Source organism: Takifugu flavidus, chromosome 2, assembly GCF_003711565.1.
Source record: "Takifugu flavidus isolate HTHZ2018 chromosome 2, ASM371156v2, whole genome shotgun sequence".
Lineage (NCBI taxonomy): Eukaryota > Metazoa > Chordata > Actinopteri > Tetraodontiformes > Tetraodontidae > Takifugu > Takifugu flavidus.
This window is the reverse complement of record NC_079521.1, coordinates 12,708,659-12,725,581: the sequence shown is the minus strand read 5'-3', so window position 1 is coordinate 12,725,581 and position 16,923 is coordinate 12,708,659. Positions and strand designations below refer to the sequence as shown.

Genomic DNA, 16,923 nt, shown 5'->3' with positions numbered 1-16,923 from the left:
GACGCGCTGGTTTGGTGGAACGGACCGTTTGCTTCACTCCAGCCGCTCCTGACAGGACGGGGTCCGCTTTGAAACCACCCAGCGCAGTTGGTTTAAAGGCGGAGGCAGGTTTTTCCTCCGCGGCATGTCATTTGTGTCCGTGCTGGCTGTGGGGAGATGTTTTAGGCTGCTTTTGGACTGTCGCATCGTGGGTCCTCAGCCTGTCGGGTGGTTCGCTTCTGACAGCAGCATCAGGCGCGCTGCCCCAGGTGTGACAACCCTCCCGCTGGATGCTGGAGCTTGTTGACACCTGGAGAAATTGATGTCTGACAATCTCGCCCTTTTCCGAGCCACATCTGGATTAGTATGCGTTGAAATGACGTTACGGGGCTGTTCTGTGAGGACCCGCTTACCTGTTGATATATTCTTGATGAAGATGCGGCGCTTCTGTCAGTGCATGATTCCCGTATCTGAATTAATTAGATCAGTTTAACAACCCGACCACCGCCTCAGTGTTTAAACGGAGACCCGGTCACATTAATCCAAAGATGCGTAATTGCGCATGGTCGCTGATATTGATGGATCGGTCTGGCGCTATTTTTAGCCTTTTCCCTGGTGCGTCTCCCACCCAGGATCTGTGGATCTATACGTGCTGCTTCTGCCAGCTGCTGCTCAACAGCCTGTAATAAAGAGATTTTTAGCTGCACCTCTTTTGAAGAGCCAGATGTGGTCTTACAATACACCCACTTGCATGTATCATGCACATCTTTACTTAAGGTTTAACTACGTTTAACGTTGGTGGAGAACAATTACAGAAGCAAACACTTTATATATTTACAGTTTCCTTTGCATATATGCATATCTGTGTATGCCCTTGGATAGTGAAACAACAAAGGATATAAAGCAGATTTGGATAATGTGCTGCGTTTTAAGTAAATGTCACATGTTCCTTTTGCAGCTCAGTGGGTTTTAGTTTTTACTCATAGAGCAACAGCAAACCTCTAAAGATAGTTTCCACACTCTCACTTTGAATAAGCGCGACTAGAGTCCTCCCTCATTTTGCATTCCACCGACACCTTCGCTGGAGCACGATCTCGAAAACAGGTGTGAAAATTACATTTTCTATAGACGATAAACCCGCTGATTTTGTTTCGGGCCATTTGAAAAGTGTTGGTGTGCATGTGAATTGTGTGTGCCCTGCATGGGACTGGGGCGATCTGTCTGGGGTGCCCAGAAAAAGCTGCACAAAGGCTCCAGTGTCCCAGGACTCTGATTAGAATTAGTTTTTGCATTTAACAGAAATTGCATGGATGCATGACGCATGTATCTGGAGACTCATACTGGAGCCCTCTGAATAAAGCATTACTTTGAAGGGAGGAGAATACAGCAGAGCAAAACTTTTTAACTAGAATAAGAGCATTCAAATTGATAGTTAAGCCCGTCTGGGTTGTACTACCAATAAACACTGTATTTTGGGACCACCACCTTAGCAATACTCAAACAATTTCAAGAATAAAAGCATCTCGAGTCCAGAGAAAACTCAGTGTTGGCATTTCCTCAATATGCAAAGCTTCTCTGTAAATATTTAGGCTTTAATAATAAAATCTCCTCTCCAAAGCTTCTAGGATCTGGAAAAAACTGGAATATCTCCCTTTTCTGGTTTCAGACATGCACGCCCTTCCTCACTTTAAAATCATGCCATAAGCCTAATGTTCCTTTTTTGATGTAGTGTCACTGTCGTGTTTCTTGTCATTACTGTCACCCTTCCTCCTCATCCATGTCTATCTCAGGGTGTGCAATGTGAAAATTACACAATCAAAAATTCATTATCAAGCTTCAAATTTCTATTGTCTGAGATTACGGAGCTGCAACACAATAGTGCACCCGGTTGTGCCAAAACTCCCCCACTGATAATATCAGTCTTTATTCTATAACAAAGTCTTTATTTTTAAAGCGTTTGTTTCCAAAAAAGCTTGTTTCCTTCGTTACATGTTTCAAGTATTGTAATAACCAGCGTTTATTAAAAAACGGTCTCAACCCACAAGTATAGAACACATTAAATCCTGAGGTCAGAAATAGGTCCTGACCTGGAAATGTAGCCTGTTGGCCATCGCAGCGCAGCATCACGAGTTAAATGTGGACGCAAATTTGGAAAAGTTTTATTCAAATTTCGGTATTTCAGCCACACTGTGCAGATATTCAACACCCTGCAGCTCCCTCCTGTCACGGACGTAACACATTCATATCTGCTCAGTTTGGTTCATCAGACTGAGAAACATGAGCAAATGTTGGTAATTCTTTTGGTGCTGCTATAATTGCTAATATTTTATGCCTCCTTAATTATGATTTGACAGGATGGGAGTGACATCAGCTGGCTGCACAGTGTAATGAAGTGGTTTAATTATTCCATACATGGATGCAGGCAGGCATGGATAGGAACCCCGGAATGACGGGCTTCGACCAACACACGTGAGGTAGAACATGCCGCTGAAAATAGGAAACCGTGTTTGTCAGCATCTCAGGTTGGTGAAGAAGCAAAATCCGAATGAGGTGAAGCTATTTGGGGGAAGCTGTGGGCCTTGTGTTACAGCATTGTGTTGCCATGGGACACCAACACCAGTTCAACATTTCAGCGCTGACAAAATAGCCAATAATAGCTGCCATCCACAAAGGTGGTAACAGAAAGGCGTGCTCCATGCCGACAAGGCCCGGCCACTCTCGCTCAGGCCAGATGGCTGCTTTCTGGGTTACTGCCTACCCCGCTCAAAAGAAAACCATCTTTATGATGCTGCAAACTTTTGGCTCAACACGCCCGGCTGACCCATTATTCTCACTCCCTGGTGCACGCCTGAGGGCATGAATTAGTGTTTGAGAAGCGCAGGGTGGTGCCAGAAAATGTTGTGCATGTGAGAGGGAAAAAGGGGCAGCTGTTGAGATATTTGTGATATGGTGCCAAGGGATGTAACACTGGAGACGGCGGAGGAGTGAGAAAGGGAAAAAATGTCAATGAGCATTAATTGTCAGCGTGGAGACGACTGGATGCTCGTGGTTCGCCGTGTGGATCAGTACCTGCCTGCAGGCTCTGGCCTGCTTCGTTGTGGGCTGCAGGGCCCACGTGGCTTCATCCTGCTTCACTCCAACTACTCTCTTCCTGTCACTCACCTACTTCATCCATTTTGTTAAGCTCTTATAGCGCATTAAAGATTGGACGTGTTCAGTCCCCGGCTGTTATGGTTGGTTAAAGGGGAACGATGTTTGGAAGAGTTCCTTCTCCACACAGATCATCAAGAGAAGATAAACAAGGAGATGACTGTAAACACAACGGGCACTATCTACACACTCTGAGGAATAATTTACCCGCATGTTTAAAGAAGACAAACACTCCAGTTTGGCATGGATCACAGTGGGGAATTAAACATTTCCTAATCTACCAGGCTTGCACATAACTTCAGACCAATGAACGTAGACACACAAACTATTGTAATTTGTTTGATAGTCTTAGTGTTGCAGCCTTTCACTTAAAAGAACACGTTTGGAGTGTAGGTTCAGCTCAAACGGGCTGCAGAAACTGACCTTTTTATATTTCTAATGAGTATTATGCTTCTAAACGTGTGTATGGATGTTTTGCAGACATATAATAATAATGAGTTGATACAAAGTTATTGATCAGGCCTTTTGTTAATCCCTCCCATCAGGTTTAGTTATGTTAAATATGCTTCATAACACATTTACAGAAGATGGTATTTTCCTTTACAAACTCAAGTCTGATAATAAAAGAGACAAAGTCTGATATACATTCTGTTAACTTGCTCTCATGCTGCAGGTAAAATACAGTAGTTTGCATTTGTTTGCACTTAATCGTATTCTTTTAGTTTTTTTTCAGGCTTTAGATTGTGGTGTAGTTAACATTAAAAACTATTTTAAATAGACCTTAAACTCATGCTGCACAGAGACAGAATAAAGATTATTGTAATGTTCTTAAATCAATGAATGGCTTTTGATGATTCTGTCTCAAGTTGAACTCACACTGGTCCCCAAACTGGGCTTTGGGGATGGAATTTGGCCTGGTGGGTGAAGGCCACTGTAGCCAGCCCCCCGAGTGTGTCCCGTTACACTGAATTTCACTTCAGTTCAGTTCCAGTCCTCTTCGCTTCCTTTGAACTGTCTTTTGTTCTGCGTGGAGCTGCAGCAGCGGCAGCCTGGCAGAGCCAATAACGGTGTGTGTGCTGGCAGCTTATAGGCAGAGACAGTCTATTTGTAGAGCCTGTGGCTAGGTTAATCCCTAATGATACAGGTCCTGTCCTCTGCCCCCCCACGGCCTCTCTGCACCTGCCTATTTGTCCTATTGTAAGTGCTATTATCGCTGCATTTAATAACCAGTTCAAATTGAAATGTTCCACAGGAAAGTAGCCAACTCAATGATGATGTTTCTCTCTCTCAGATATTCAGGCTGTTGTCTCAGATTCCCAGCTGTGGGCTGAGGTATATGTTTCAGTTTAAATTTGGGAACAGATGCTTCATCTTTCGATATCGGAGGTGTTTCAGAACCAGATCCCCATCTGGGAGTGTTTATTGGCTTGTTCTCTGCATTCATTTCAAATGTATTTATAAGAGATACAAGCACCGGCGCAGGATGCTGCGTCCATCAGCGCTCCATCTTCAGAACCATGAATCTTCTCTCAACTGCTGTGTGGGGAATCCTGGTTGCCAGGATGGTTGTCTGGTTGCCGTAGAAACGTCACATTTGAGGTGAACCTGGGTAGGTAGTTATCGAAGGTCAAATGTAGGTTTTTGCCAAAAGGCAGATTCCACCTTCCTCCCTCCGGCAAGATGTTTTCACATAGTTTCAGTGTTCCAAAACCAGTGTGAACGCCATAATTCCAACAGGTACGGGCCCATGTGGCTAAAAGCACCTTTGTTTAAAAAACATTCCTACTTTTACCTGCAGTTTATTCCAGTTTATAGTCCTGTACTGTATTTTGACAGTGAAAATCAAGGTAATATTTATAGTCTGCAGCTGTGTGTCTATATATTACTCATATTAGCTCACAGGAGTTTGGATTTTTCAAGAAATGAAATATATGTATTATGTTTTATGTTGTGTAACACGCGACTCAAACAGGCTTTTGCCGCGTTACTGCAGATCTAACAGAAGTCCAACTTTAATTGTCATACAGCCTATAAATGAAACGCGCTTAGAAGAGTCCGCAGCCGTAAACACGGCCTCCTGGAGGATTCCCCAGTGAGACATCTTCACTGGACAACAAACCTGAAGCAGGTCTGGCTTAATGAGTTACACGGGGAGGCTCGCTCTCCAGCACGGCTGACTCAGTGCTGCAGGAAGCAGGTTTCTTCCATTAAAAATTACCCCTCATCACCAGTTACCACTGGGACGGGGTCAAAACCTCAGTGTCAGGCTACGGCCCCTTCAGGGCCCTTTCATCAGGAATAAAAGCTTAAAGAGGACAACTTCCTCTTCCTTTTCTCACTGGTGCAAAGGAATTTTGGTGTCCGGTGTCTTTATCGCTGTGGCTTCCAGGGTCTGCGACCACGTCCTCTGTCCAGCTCAGGTGGGGACAGCGATTCAGGGAGAAGCGGCAACATTTTGCTCCTGCACATTTTGCCTCCGTGCTTTTCCATCACAGGGTTATTTGGCTGCTACCGAGAAGCAGCCACATGCCAGTAAAATCTGGTGTTTGGTTGCAGCTGCCGGCACTGCCAGCGCTTTGGCACGGGATTGCGAAACGCTTTTGTCATCACAGTTCTGCGCCGTTCAGCACTGAAAGGCGCTGGATCGGATTCACGATCTGCCTGTGGCAAGCTCAGACTAGAACCATGGAGCACACATGTCAACCTGGAGACCCGGAGGCTTATCTGTCCTCCCAGATAATACTACGTTTCTGTCCGAACTGGCACCCATTGTATAGCATCTAACAAATTAATTCACATAAATAATAGAATGTTTAGCTGAATATTGTTGGCCAAATGTACTGGAAGTCACAGAAAGGTTATTGTGGTAATATCAGCTGTTTTTGTGTTTCATTCATGGAAAACTATCATGTTGATTTTAGTGGTTATTTAAAGTAGACGTTTTTTTTATTTTAGATGTAAATTATAGTTAATTTGTTGTTAAATAGCTAAGAAATTATGTGACAGCGCTGCATGTTTTCTGCATCAAGTCATCTTCAGGGAATGACTAATGTCATCGGTATTTCAGGGTTTTTTTGTTTTATCCGTCATGTATACTGTGATTTTGATACTACAGCTGCAGGAGGAAGCAACAAAAACACCTTAAAACAACAGGCGCACAGCTGAGCTGGAGTCAGTATAGCTGGAAGGCTAATAGGTTGGGGGATGGGAGGACAGAGGGGGAGGAGGGCTGGGCGGGCGCTGGCACTCAGTACAGAGACCTCTAGCAGAGAGTGGGAGCTTTATATAATGGCCAGGTAGTGTGCAAGTTCCCCCTCCATCCGCCTACACGACTTCCAGCCGCCCACAGACAAACACACATCTGAAACGGGCTGTCACAGCATTATTAGCCTCACTGTCTGCAGGTCCCAGAGGACCAGAAGAACCGCACTCAACTCTGTTAAAAAAGCAGATTTTTTCACACCAAGCGGCTCAAATGGTGTTGGCTGCTCAGATGTGATCCTTTGGCCTGGTGTAAAGGCCAGCACGTCCTCCTCTGGACATTATTTCCTTCAAACTACCGTGGTCTCTGCAGGACTCAGCGTGCCGCATCACTGACATGAGAAACAAGAGTAGCATTTCAAACTAATTTGAAAGATATTGAAATATTATTCTAAAAAAACGGAGCTGAAATAGTTGAGGTCCTTTTTCACTTCGACCCAGTTAAAAAATGATGAGACACTTCTGCAGACTTTGTCACTAAACAGTCCTTGTCTCACGAGGAAAGGTTTCTAAACTGGGATCCTGTCGAGGGACTTAGCATTAGCAGCACCCTCAACCTCACTCCAGCAGCGAAGATAAGTGGCAACTGCTCACTGACAGCACGACCTGTTCTTTGCTCAAGGCAACTGGGCCATTTCCTGCCGTTCAGAAACAAGAACAAATGTATAGCATCGGCTAGCTCTTAGCTTCTCATATGTGCTTCCTCTGACGCAGACTCTGCTTTCTGGCCAATTCCATTAGCTTCAAAGGCCAAGGACATCCTGTTTGACACCTGGCATAAATTAGCAGCAGGGGCTGGGGTCTGAGTGGCACTGCCTTTGTGCTTTGAGACTTAAATTGGTATGTATGTAGGTATTGTATAAATTGGGCAAGAGTGGACACTGAAATACTGTTAGCAACTGTCAGCCATGTTGTGGGGGGGGGGGGCTGAAGAGTGCCGGTGGTCGGTGCACGTGTGTGACTACGCCGGTACGTTTGAGATGAATTCTTTAGACGTCATTGAGCAACATACTGACCCCCAGTGTTGCTTCCAGTGGTGCATCTTTGGTGCATGATCCGTTACTCCTTAAGAGCAAGGTGCATCCTGGGAGTTTCACAAGGGTACAACCGTGCACTGTCTAAGTCACACATTCTTGCCAACAGGTAGACCAGGCTGCCCACTGATCACATGGCTGGTATTTTAATATCCAGCTGGAGTCGTGTCCTTAGGCACCACATTGATGCCCTAATTGGTTCCAGTGACCACAGCAGTGCCTTACATGCTAGTGAACTGCATTATACGTGTGTGATATATGTTCATACAGTAATAAATGTTGGTCCTTTTTGCTAATAGACGGTTCATTTTGCCCACGTCTGATGTATTCATACTTTTCACTACTGTAAACAATTAAAAAGCTCATCAGGAACATTTGTTGTGCACATTGTTTGATTCAGAAGACCTGTGAGAATCTCTAAAAATCTTTTCACACGCTAGAGATCTCACATGATGGTCGTGTGAGCAAACAGTGCAGTTGAGGTTTGATTCAGGCAGCCATTTGGTCAGCACGTGATCACTTAAGATCTGAGCTGTGGCACCCGATGCTTTGTGCAAATGTGTGAGTGTGTGCAAATCTGCTTCCCCTTGCATGCTAGAACTTTTGTGTGCAAGAGCTCCGGCATGTATACACAGTCGAGGGCTGCAGTTGTCATGCAACTGAGGCATCTTGCATGGTAACTGTTAAGTGTGTTTGTGTCTGTGTGTGTGATTAATTTCTGAAATGTCTAAAAAAAAAAGTCATTTTCGACTTCCCATTGGTTGTTGTGCTTGTGCTTTTTTGGTGATTCAAGAAAAGAAAGGCTTTTTTCCTCCTACAGAGGACGTGTAAGGAGAAGGGGCTGTAAATAATGTAGAGATGCAGCTCCTCTCTGCAGCTGTAGTGGGCTTCAAGACTCCCGTCTGGCTGCATTGACCATGCTGTGTATTGTTATTATTTTTTTAAATGCTGAAACAATGCTGCATCCAATGTATTAGCAGAAGAGAAGAGAAGAAAATGCCACAATCACTGTATCATTTCAAGCAACAAGCAGTGTTTAATGTCTCCTGATTCATCAGAGGCTGAATAAAACAGGCGATGCTGCGGGAGTTTTCCTTACTCAGGAAAAACAGCCCACTCAGCCACTCACACACAGCCCACAAACAGCTCAGCCACTGGCCAGTTCCAACTTGTCCATGCTGCCTGTTTCCTTTTATTAAATCCAACTTTCTGTGCGATCATTAAAAATGTTTTTAGATCTCACAATATGTCCACACAGATGCACTTTAGCAAGCTTATGTGAACTAATTTGAATTATGGGGAGAATTGGTTCATTCCAAACACACAATTTTTGACCTGTTTCAATTCTGTCTCATTTAAAAATAGATTTTTAAAAAAACAATTAAACATGTCCACAAATTAAAAATGTGATGTGCAGTTAGAAAGAAAAGTATGGTCATTTCTGCCTTAATTGGTCATAAAATGTGTCTGATGGGGGCGCTGGTCATGGGGGAAGGTGCCAGAACAGGTGAGAAGGTGGACAGGGGAAGGTGGCACAACACAGCCTGCCTAAATCAAATCAAATCAAATCAATCTTTATTTATATCGCGTCTTTTACAATCAAAATTGTTTCAAGGCGCTTTACAGAATCCCAGGGCCCAACTCCAGACAAGCAACAGTGGCAAGGAAAAACTCCCCTTTAACAGGAAGAAACCTTGAGCAGGACCAGGCTCATGTAGGGGGACCCTCCTGCTGATGGCCGGCTGGGAGAGGAGAGGAGAAGGAGGAGGAGGAGGAAGAGGAGAGGAGAGGAGAAGGAGGGGGAGAGAGGAGAAGGAGAAGGAGAAGGAGAAGGAGAAGGAGAAGGAGGAGGGAGAGGAGAGGAGAAGGAGAAGGAGAAGGAGAAGAGGAGAGGAGAAGGAGGGGGAGAGAGGAGAAGGAGAGGAGAGGAGGAGAGGAGAGGAGAGAAGAGAAGAGGAGAGGAGAAGGAGAGGAGAGGAGAAGAGGAGAGGAGAAGGAGGGGGAAGAGGAGAGGAGAGGAGAGGAGAGGAGAGGAGAGGAGAGGAGAGGAGAGGAGAGGCACAGAGCACAGAAACACATACAAAAATACACCATTTTTGCCTAAACCAATCCAGGTACCAGAAATGATGTGTTTTAATGTTTTTATTAAACACAACATGAACATTTAAGTGCAGGGTGGAAAATGTACATGAACCCCGAGGCTGATGTTGTAAATTATCCAGGAGATGCTTCGATTTGAGCATAGAATGCCTTTTTATCTTCATACTTAAGGGAAAACTATTACAACCCCCCTCCTTCTCTCCTGTGGAGCTGTGGAGGCTGTGCTGCTCCGTCTCCCCATCCCCCCTCCCTTTATCCCTCTATCAGTCATTCTCAGCAGCCCTGGATGCTGCAAATTATTACCCTGCTTTTCTACTGTAGTCTGAGTGTAGTCACAGAATTCTACACTGATCTGACTTGTGCTGAAAACATGCTGTTGTCTGTATTCACACTGGAAGAAAACCATTTCACCAGGAAACAAACATTCTGGGGTATGTTAACTAGTCTTTGTGTGTGTGGCCAGTGGGTTTTTTATGTTTGGGCCAGTTTGAGAGCACATCAACGACCCTAATGAGAGCGAGATGTGGCAGCGCTGCGTCTAAGGAGCTTTTACCGACTGTAGTTAGACCAGAAATCAGAGGATTTTGTCTCCTTTTTAAGGTTTTTTGTTTGCTGCGGCTGTAGTTGATTCACAATATTGTTTGTTTTCACCAAGTTTCATTTTCTCATCTCTGCTTTTATGAGTAGTTGCACACAAGGTTTCAGACCTGTTTTTACTGCCTGCATCACTTTAGAAGGTGAAATACTTCCCCCAAATATTAACACATTCATGCTGATAAGGTAATTATCATAATGTTCTGTAAATAAGTGAGTAACTGGAAATTCCGAATGCAGACCATAAAAACAATCTCTGAGTAATCTAGTGCTACAAGCTCATGGCACTATTGGTCACACCCACCCAACCCAAGTCTGGAAAATAAGGACAGCAAGACTTGGCTTAACTTCACAAAAGAGCACTTCCGAAGACTCGGGGCTCTTTTCTAGTCCTTTATTTTAAACCGTGGCTTCGATCAAGCAGTAATCAGCAGGTGTCTCTTTGTACATGGTCTGCACAGCTCATTTCCTGGACAATAAAGTAGTTCTTGATAAGCATCCATAGAGCAAAAATGAATATTATGGTTAAGATTTTAATTAAATTAAAAGAAGAAACACCTGCTATTAGCAGAGATGATTGAGAGGGCTTGGCTCTAGTGGTGGTTCTCCTGTTGGATGGTGGCTGGTGACCTCGGTGACCCACAGGCACATCGAGCGAATGACTTTTATAGTGGAAAACAGCATAAAAAAGCAGATAAATGCAGTGCTAGTCTGTGCACTAGCTTCATTAAAAACATCCCATTACCTTCAAAATATAATCACACACTTTAATATACAATTAATCACTTATAAAGGATTAGTGACAGTTGGTTAACGGGGTGTTTTTGTGAGTTAGATCATGACACGAAGCCATTTAACCTGCTTGAGTCTCTGGTGACGACGTTGATTTGTAGTCAGCGCACGGAGCCGTGATGTGGAAGTTAAAAGTTAGACAGGCTTAAGACAGCAGGAACTGTAACCCCAGGACGCGCTTTTTAAAGGGGCTTTGCAAACTCCTGCTGTGGATGTGGACAGGAAGATAAAATTCCGGTGTTCTTGGCAGCAACTGACTGGTGACAAATATTTATTTGCATGTTTTTGTTAGTTGGGTTTGTTCTTCTCTAATTTGGAAATAAAACCAGCACCAGCAACTCTTCCTTCTCATCCTCGTCACCTGTGTCCTTCCTCTGTCACAGCGTCCCTTTGCACCCCCACCTCAAGTTAAACAATACAGAAGAAGCTGAATGAGGACACAATAATACTATGCCAAATTTGTATGATTAAAGCCCTAAAGAAATCCCTTAATGTCCTAATCAAGCCCACTAATAACAGTTATTTCATCTTTAATATCGTAACAACGTGGCAAATCTCATTGCACCTATTTAAATGTGAGGAGTTTATAGTGTTTCCTTGGTTCAGAAATGTCGTCCTCTCTTTACTGTGGACTGAAGATGGAGGCTGCAAAGGAATGATTGACGTTTGGACAGGAGGACAGAACATCTGTCCTCATCTGTCTCACCTCCAACACCACCTATGCTTGCTTTCTTTTTTGGAAGCTAGAGGAATGTTACACATCTGCATTATAGGGAGAGGGAGAGAGACAGGCAGGCAGACCGACAGACAGGCAGGCAGGCAGACAGGCAGGCAGACCGACAGGCCAAGTGTGTTTGGTTCTGCCAGCGTTTGTGTATCTTATCAGTCTCTCTTCATTGTGTATATTTCCCCAAATGTGCGTTTGTGTGAGCTCAGTGGTCTCAGCTGTCCAGCTCATCACCGTTTTATGGTCTGTGGCTCCGCCCACCTCTGAAATAAAACACTTGTTCTGTGACTTTGGTGCGACACGTTTTTACACGTTCCATGACAACGTATTGCTGAAGCCCCTTTGAACTCATTCACAAGCTCAGGCAGCAGGCTGGAGAGTTTAGCTGAAGCACAGAAGATGTGTTCGATTCATCCCGCCATCGCCCATAGCAACCTTAACCAGGGAGCACTTCTGACAGCTGGACCCACTCGCACAACAGCCACAAATAACCGGACATCCATCTTCAGCTGGGCAGGCTGGTAACGTCGGGTCACCCTTGTCTCTTCTCTGTCACGTAAGAACCTAAAACAGAAACTGCACCACAGCGTTTGTTTAATCCGGCCAACTTAGTTCCTCATCAACAGCATTGTTGTAAATGACATGTTGCACTGTTGTGTTGCCATAGCAACGTTTCCCAGAAATGCTCAATTACGTTAACCAGCACAAATGTTTGTCAGCCATACTGAAAACTGTGTGTGTGTGTGTGTGTGTGTGTGTGTGGTGTGTGTGTGTGTGTGTGTGTGTGTGTGGTGTGTGTGTGTGTGTGCACGTACCCTGGCCGCGCTGAGGGATTCTGATGAATGGGTATTATGGGATTATATCGAAATGATTGCTTTCTTGAAATTAGTGAGACAGCTGTTGTCTCCCTGCCGGCCCTGATTGTGGTTCTTGCTGTAAAATCAAGTCTGACCAGCGTTTTTATGTAATTGCAGAGTGATTGAGGCTGAGGCGTTCTATCAACATGTGGGTTTGCCACCTGTGAATGCGTTCCCATGCACGCGTGAGCCGTCCACACGCCTGCACATCTGTGGCAGCAGTGCAGAAGGAGCTGTGTCTGGTACTTTTGCTAGCATTGGTCAAGGTGTTGGAGGTAGTTACTACAGCAGCCTTCTCCTCTTCCTTTTAGAACCGAGCTCTTCCACATGAACCGACGTTTGATTCGCTTGAATTTAAACACCAGGAGATCACTGCTGGACTATGTGTATTTGCATTATTAATGTCAAAGTGGATCAAGATCTTTAGGTCCAACCCACTGATATCAGGTGCTGGCCTGATGCTGAGGAGTGAGCATTAGCGATTTATTACTCTTCTCTGCTCGTCTCATTCATAATGTAGTCGCTCCATCGATTGTTGTTATACTGTACAGCGGGACTTCCTCCGAGCATTAGACAATCTGGATGTGCATGTTCACCTATTCTGGGGTGTCATTTATATGTTTTAAAGGGGATGGAGATGAAGGTGAAAATGAAATATTCGCTTAAATATAAGGTGAAAAAGAGCTCAAAAAATAAACCGAATGCTCGAAGGTGACAGATTTCCACTTGTCTATGAATCCGCATTTGCTTTGATAATTCATTTGTTGCTTCTCCAACAGATAATCTCTTGTAAAAAGCTGAATCGTTGAGGAAAATTGACGGTGCGGGGTTGCTAATGCTAATGCTAAAGCTGATGCTTTGTTCAGGTCACACAGGATCGGTCATTTTAAATGTCAGTTGAATGCGATACCACATTGTTCGCTCAAAAATGGCCTCATTAGAAGGAAAAATAATGATTTCACAAACATTGAAGCCTTTGCAGAGAATTGCTGAGGAAAACATCAGATCTATTTTCTTTAAAAGGTCACCATTAAACATCTTTGTACAGGTGGATATGTGGGGTAGTAAGATTATCACTCAGAACTATATTTTCCAGGTCCCTAACCTTATGATAGGAAGTTAATGATCTTTTATAAAGAGTTTACACCTCTACCTCAACATAAAGAACTTTTGACTTTAATTATGTCCCTTTTCTTAAAGTTTCTGCTGCAGCTAAAACATGTCTTTTTTCAATTTTGCCCAACATAATGCTGTTTATACATAAAAGCTCAGTCTGCTTAGGTAAATTTTGATGTAGGCTGGGGTAATTCTGCTCCATTTGCTCCTGGGAGGTTTTATTTGATCCTCCTTGTGTGCTGAGCAGCATTTGCTAGAGTCAGTCCCAGCAAACTGCACGTGGACAGATAGTCTAGACAGTGTTTAATTTAAAGGCTGTGTGCACATTATAGTCAACAAAGTTGCTAAATAACCAAAATAATTGTCATGGCTTTGAGTCCCATATGGAACGTTAGTTGTTGATGCTATATCTTCAGGGTGAAGCTATTGTTCTTGCTCTGGTTAATGGGTTAGTGTCATCACTGGGTTAAGGCATAAAATGCTTTGTAACTACATTCGGTTTACTGTTAAAGATTTTAAAGTGGCAGCAATATTGCATAAAGTTTTGATTTTCCTCTGTTTTATTTCTCTCCATCACAGCAAATGGTGATGAGCTTGCGCGTGTCGGAGCTGCAGGTGTTGCTTGGCTACGCTGGGCGCAACAAACACGGACGCAAGCACGAGTTGCTCACCAAGGCGCTGCATTTGCTAAAGACGGGCTGCAGCCCTGACGTCCATATGAAGATCAAAGAGCTGTACCGACGACGCTTCCCCGCCAAGATGGTGTCTCACTCCGAGCTGGGCATGCCTGGCCCGCACCACCCAGCTACAGTAGGAATGGTCGGAGGGGGCGGCGCGGCGCTGCCCGCCGGGCTGACGCAGCTGACCTACGAGGGCCACGGTGGGGCGCCTTCGCCTGCTGCACTGCTACCACTATCACTGCTTGGCCCCGGGAAACACGAGCTGACAGGGCTGACGCACCATCTGTCCACCTCGGCCACGCTGCACCCCGTCCATCCAGATGTGAAGCTGCAGAGGCTTCCGTTCTACGACATGCTGGACGAGCTCATCAAGCCAACCAGTCTAGGTGAGCCAAGGTGTGAGTGTGTTGTTCGGAGGGAATTAATGTGGAATTTCAATTCTCCAATAATGAAATATCTCCAAATTTGGTGCAGACGGAATGTATTATTATTGTTGTTGTTGTTGTTGGTGAAGTGTGTGGGTGCTCCAGTACCATAGAATCCATATATAAATAATACACACTACCAATACACACACTTTTTCTCTTGTTTATCTCCCTTAAATAGAGATGGCATCTGCTTTACGTTGACGCAGAAGACGAATCATTTGCATCAAGTGTTGCAGTTTTGTGGGTCTAAAATGAATTTTAAGAGGGACATTCAGGCAGTGAACCAGTTCCAGTTATTTCACAGATGACTAGTTGCTTTTATTTTGATAATTATACTGTTACATATGATCTGCCATGCTGGAATTTGTTTTGGATGGGCCCAGGATTGCTGTCACGAGATGAAATATAATGTTTCCCCCATCGCCATGAGACTAATTTTACATCATTGACAGGCGAAGAGATAAACAAATTCTTGTAGATCTGAAATCCTAAATATGTATTCAGCTTTGCCTCCTTTTAATAACATCAAGATATTAGACAAAATGACATAATAAAGCAAACTTGTAGTGGTTGGGTGCACAGTAGTGGTGTGTATATTGTGCTTGAACTGGAACATATAGCCACCAGCCGTTTAATCACAATTCAAATGCAGCGTAATAGTGATGAAAATGTAGGAGGCATCCCCTGTTTTTTATTGGGTTCCACTGAATTTACAGCTTGTGAAATGAAAATAAACTGCACAATACATTTTTTTGTAACAGATTACTACTGAAAGACACTAAGAAAAGAGCAATACTCTAACAGTTAATAGACTTTTGGGCTTTTTCCTTGATCCAAACAGCGGTTTTATTTGGTGTGCAGTCAAGATCCAGCTGCATTTAGCACTGAAACACTCTGGGACTTGGGATGTATTGCAAATATATGGAAATGTCTAGATTTTCCTACATTAGCATTTTAATGGAGTGGGAGACCATCTTGCGATTAATTTGCCTTCAGACGCATGTACAAACACAGCGCCTTCAGCTCTGTCATCACACCTTTTCCTCTTCTTCCTTCTCCCTTTCTCACTCTGTCCATTTCCTGCCCCCCCAACCCTCCATCCCCCCAACCTTCCAACCCTCCATCCCCCCAACCCTCCAACCCTCCATCCCCCCAACCTTCCAACCTTCCAACCTTCCAACCTTCCAACCTTCCAACCCTCCAACCCTCCAACCTTCCAACCTTCCAACCTTCCAACCTTCCATGGAAATTAACATAAGATGTGATGAAATGGTGCAGGCATACATATACCTGTGTGTAGCACACTCCCTCCATCCATCCATACAGTAAATCTAAATTATACATTCATGTGCACACACTTGTACACATAATAGCTCACAAACATGCCTCTCCATAAATAATGCATATTGACTGCATTGTTCTGAGAAGTATACAGTATGGGGTGGGGGGGGTGGGGACTGGAGGATATTGTTGCTAAGCCTGAAAGCTAACTATAGCTTTAAGAATATAATTCTATAGTAGCCCAGCAATGAAGATACTTTTATACATCCTTAAAAGTAAAGATTGTGAGGCGTTTCTCCCATTTTGAAAATGTGGTAGTCTCCTTCCTCCGTGCTTCTCCCCTCTGATCTTTAACTGCTCACTGGCCTTTCTCTCCCACCTTCCCTCCATTTTTGTTGCCCTCAGTATTTTTTACTGCCTCCCTTCCCCCGCTCGCTCACTTACACTCCAGATTTGGTGGATTCGTTCTCATGCTGTGGCTGCAGAGAGCCACTGAGGCTTTTGTGAGTGCACGTGTGATTGGCAGGGTACTTTTAATAGACACCACAGCGTCGCGTTAACAGAATTAAAAACAGGATTTACCCTTTAAAACAGTCTGCCATAAATGTGTCTTTGTTAACTGTTCCTCATCAGTCCGGGTTGCAGCAGCTGCACTGTTTCAGTGTTTTTAGGTTCTCTTTGTCAGTCAAGGAACCTGTTATGCTTGTTAACATAGTTATCATTCCTCTCATCTACCCCCCCCCCTCCTGTTTTTATCTCTGTTCATTATATTTTCCTTCTTCTGCTGCAGAAGTGCTGTGCTGTCGGTATCCAGTTTGTGGCATAAAGGTTAGTCAGCCCAATTTTAGACAGCGTTCTACCAAACCCATTCACAGTCCAGACTGTAGCGGGCACATAGTTATTGCCATGGTGACCTCACTGGAA

General features: G+C 44.2%; 1 protein-coding gene across 4 annotated transcripts in view; it reads left to right on the top strand.

Annotated features, from left to right (window-relative positions):
* The window catches only part of LOC130516135 (E3 SUMO-protein ligase PIAS1-like), a 29,278-nt gene that overhangs the window by 244 nt on the left and 12,111 nt on the right, over positions 1 to 16,923 (top strand). The window contains exons 1-2 of one of the 4 annotated variants that reach the window (XM_057016971.1): positions 12,010 to 12,193; positions 14,190 to 14,676. In XM_057016971.1, the coding sequence (XP_056872951.1) occupies positions 14,193 to 14,676 (484 nt within the window). In that variant the 5' untranslated portion in view covers positions 12,010 to 12,193; positions 14,190 to 14,192. Of the gene's footprint in view, positions 1 to 12,009; positions 12,194 to 12,613; positions 12,770 to 14,189; positions 14,677 to 16,923 lie in introns of those variants that run through there. The other 3 variants (XM_057016976.1, XM_057016952.1, XM_057016961.1) reach the window with 3 other exon arrangements.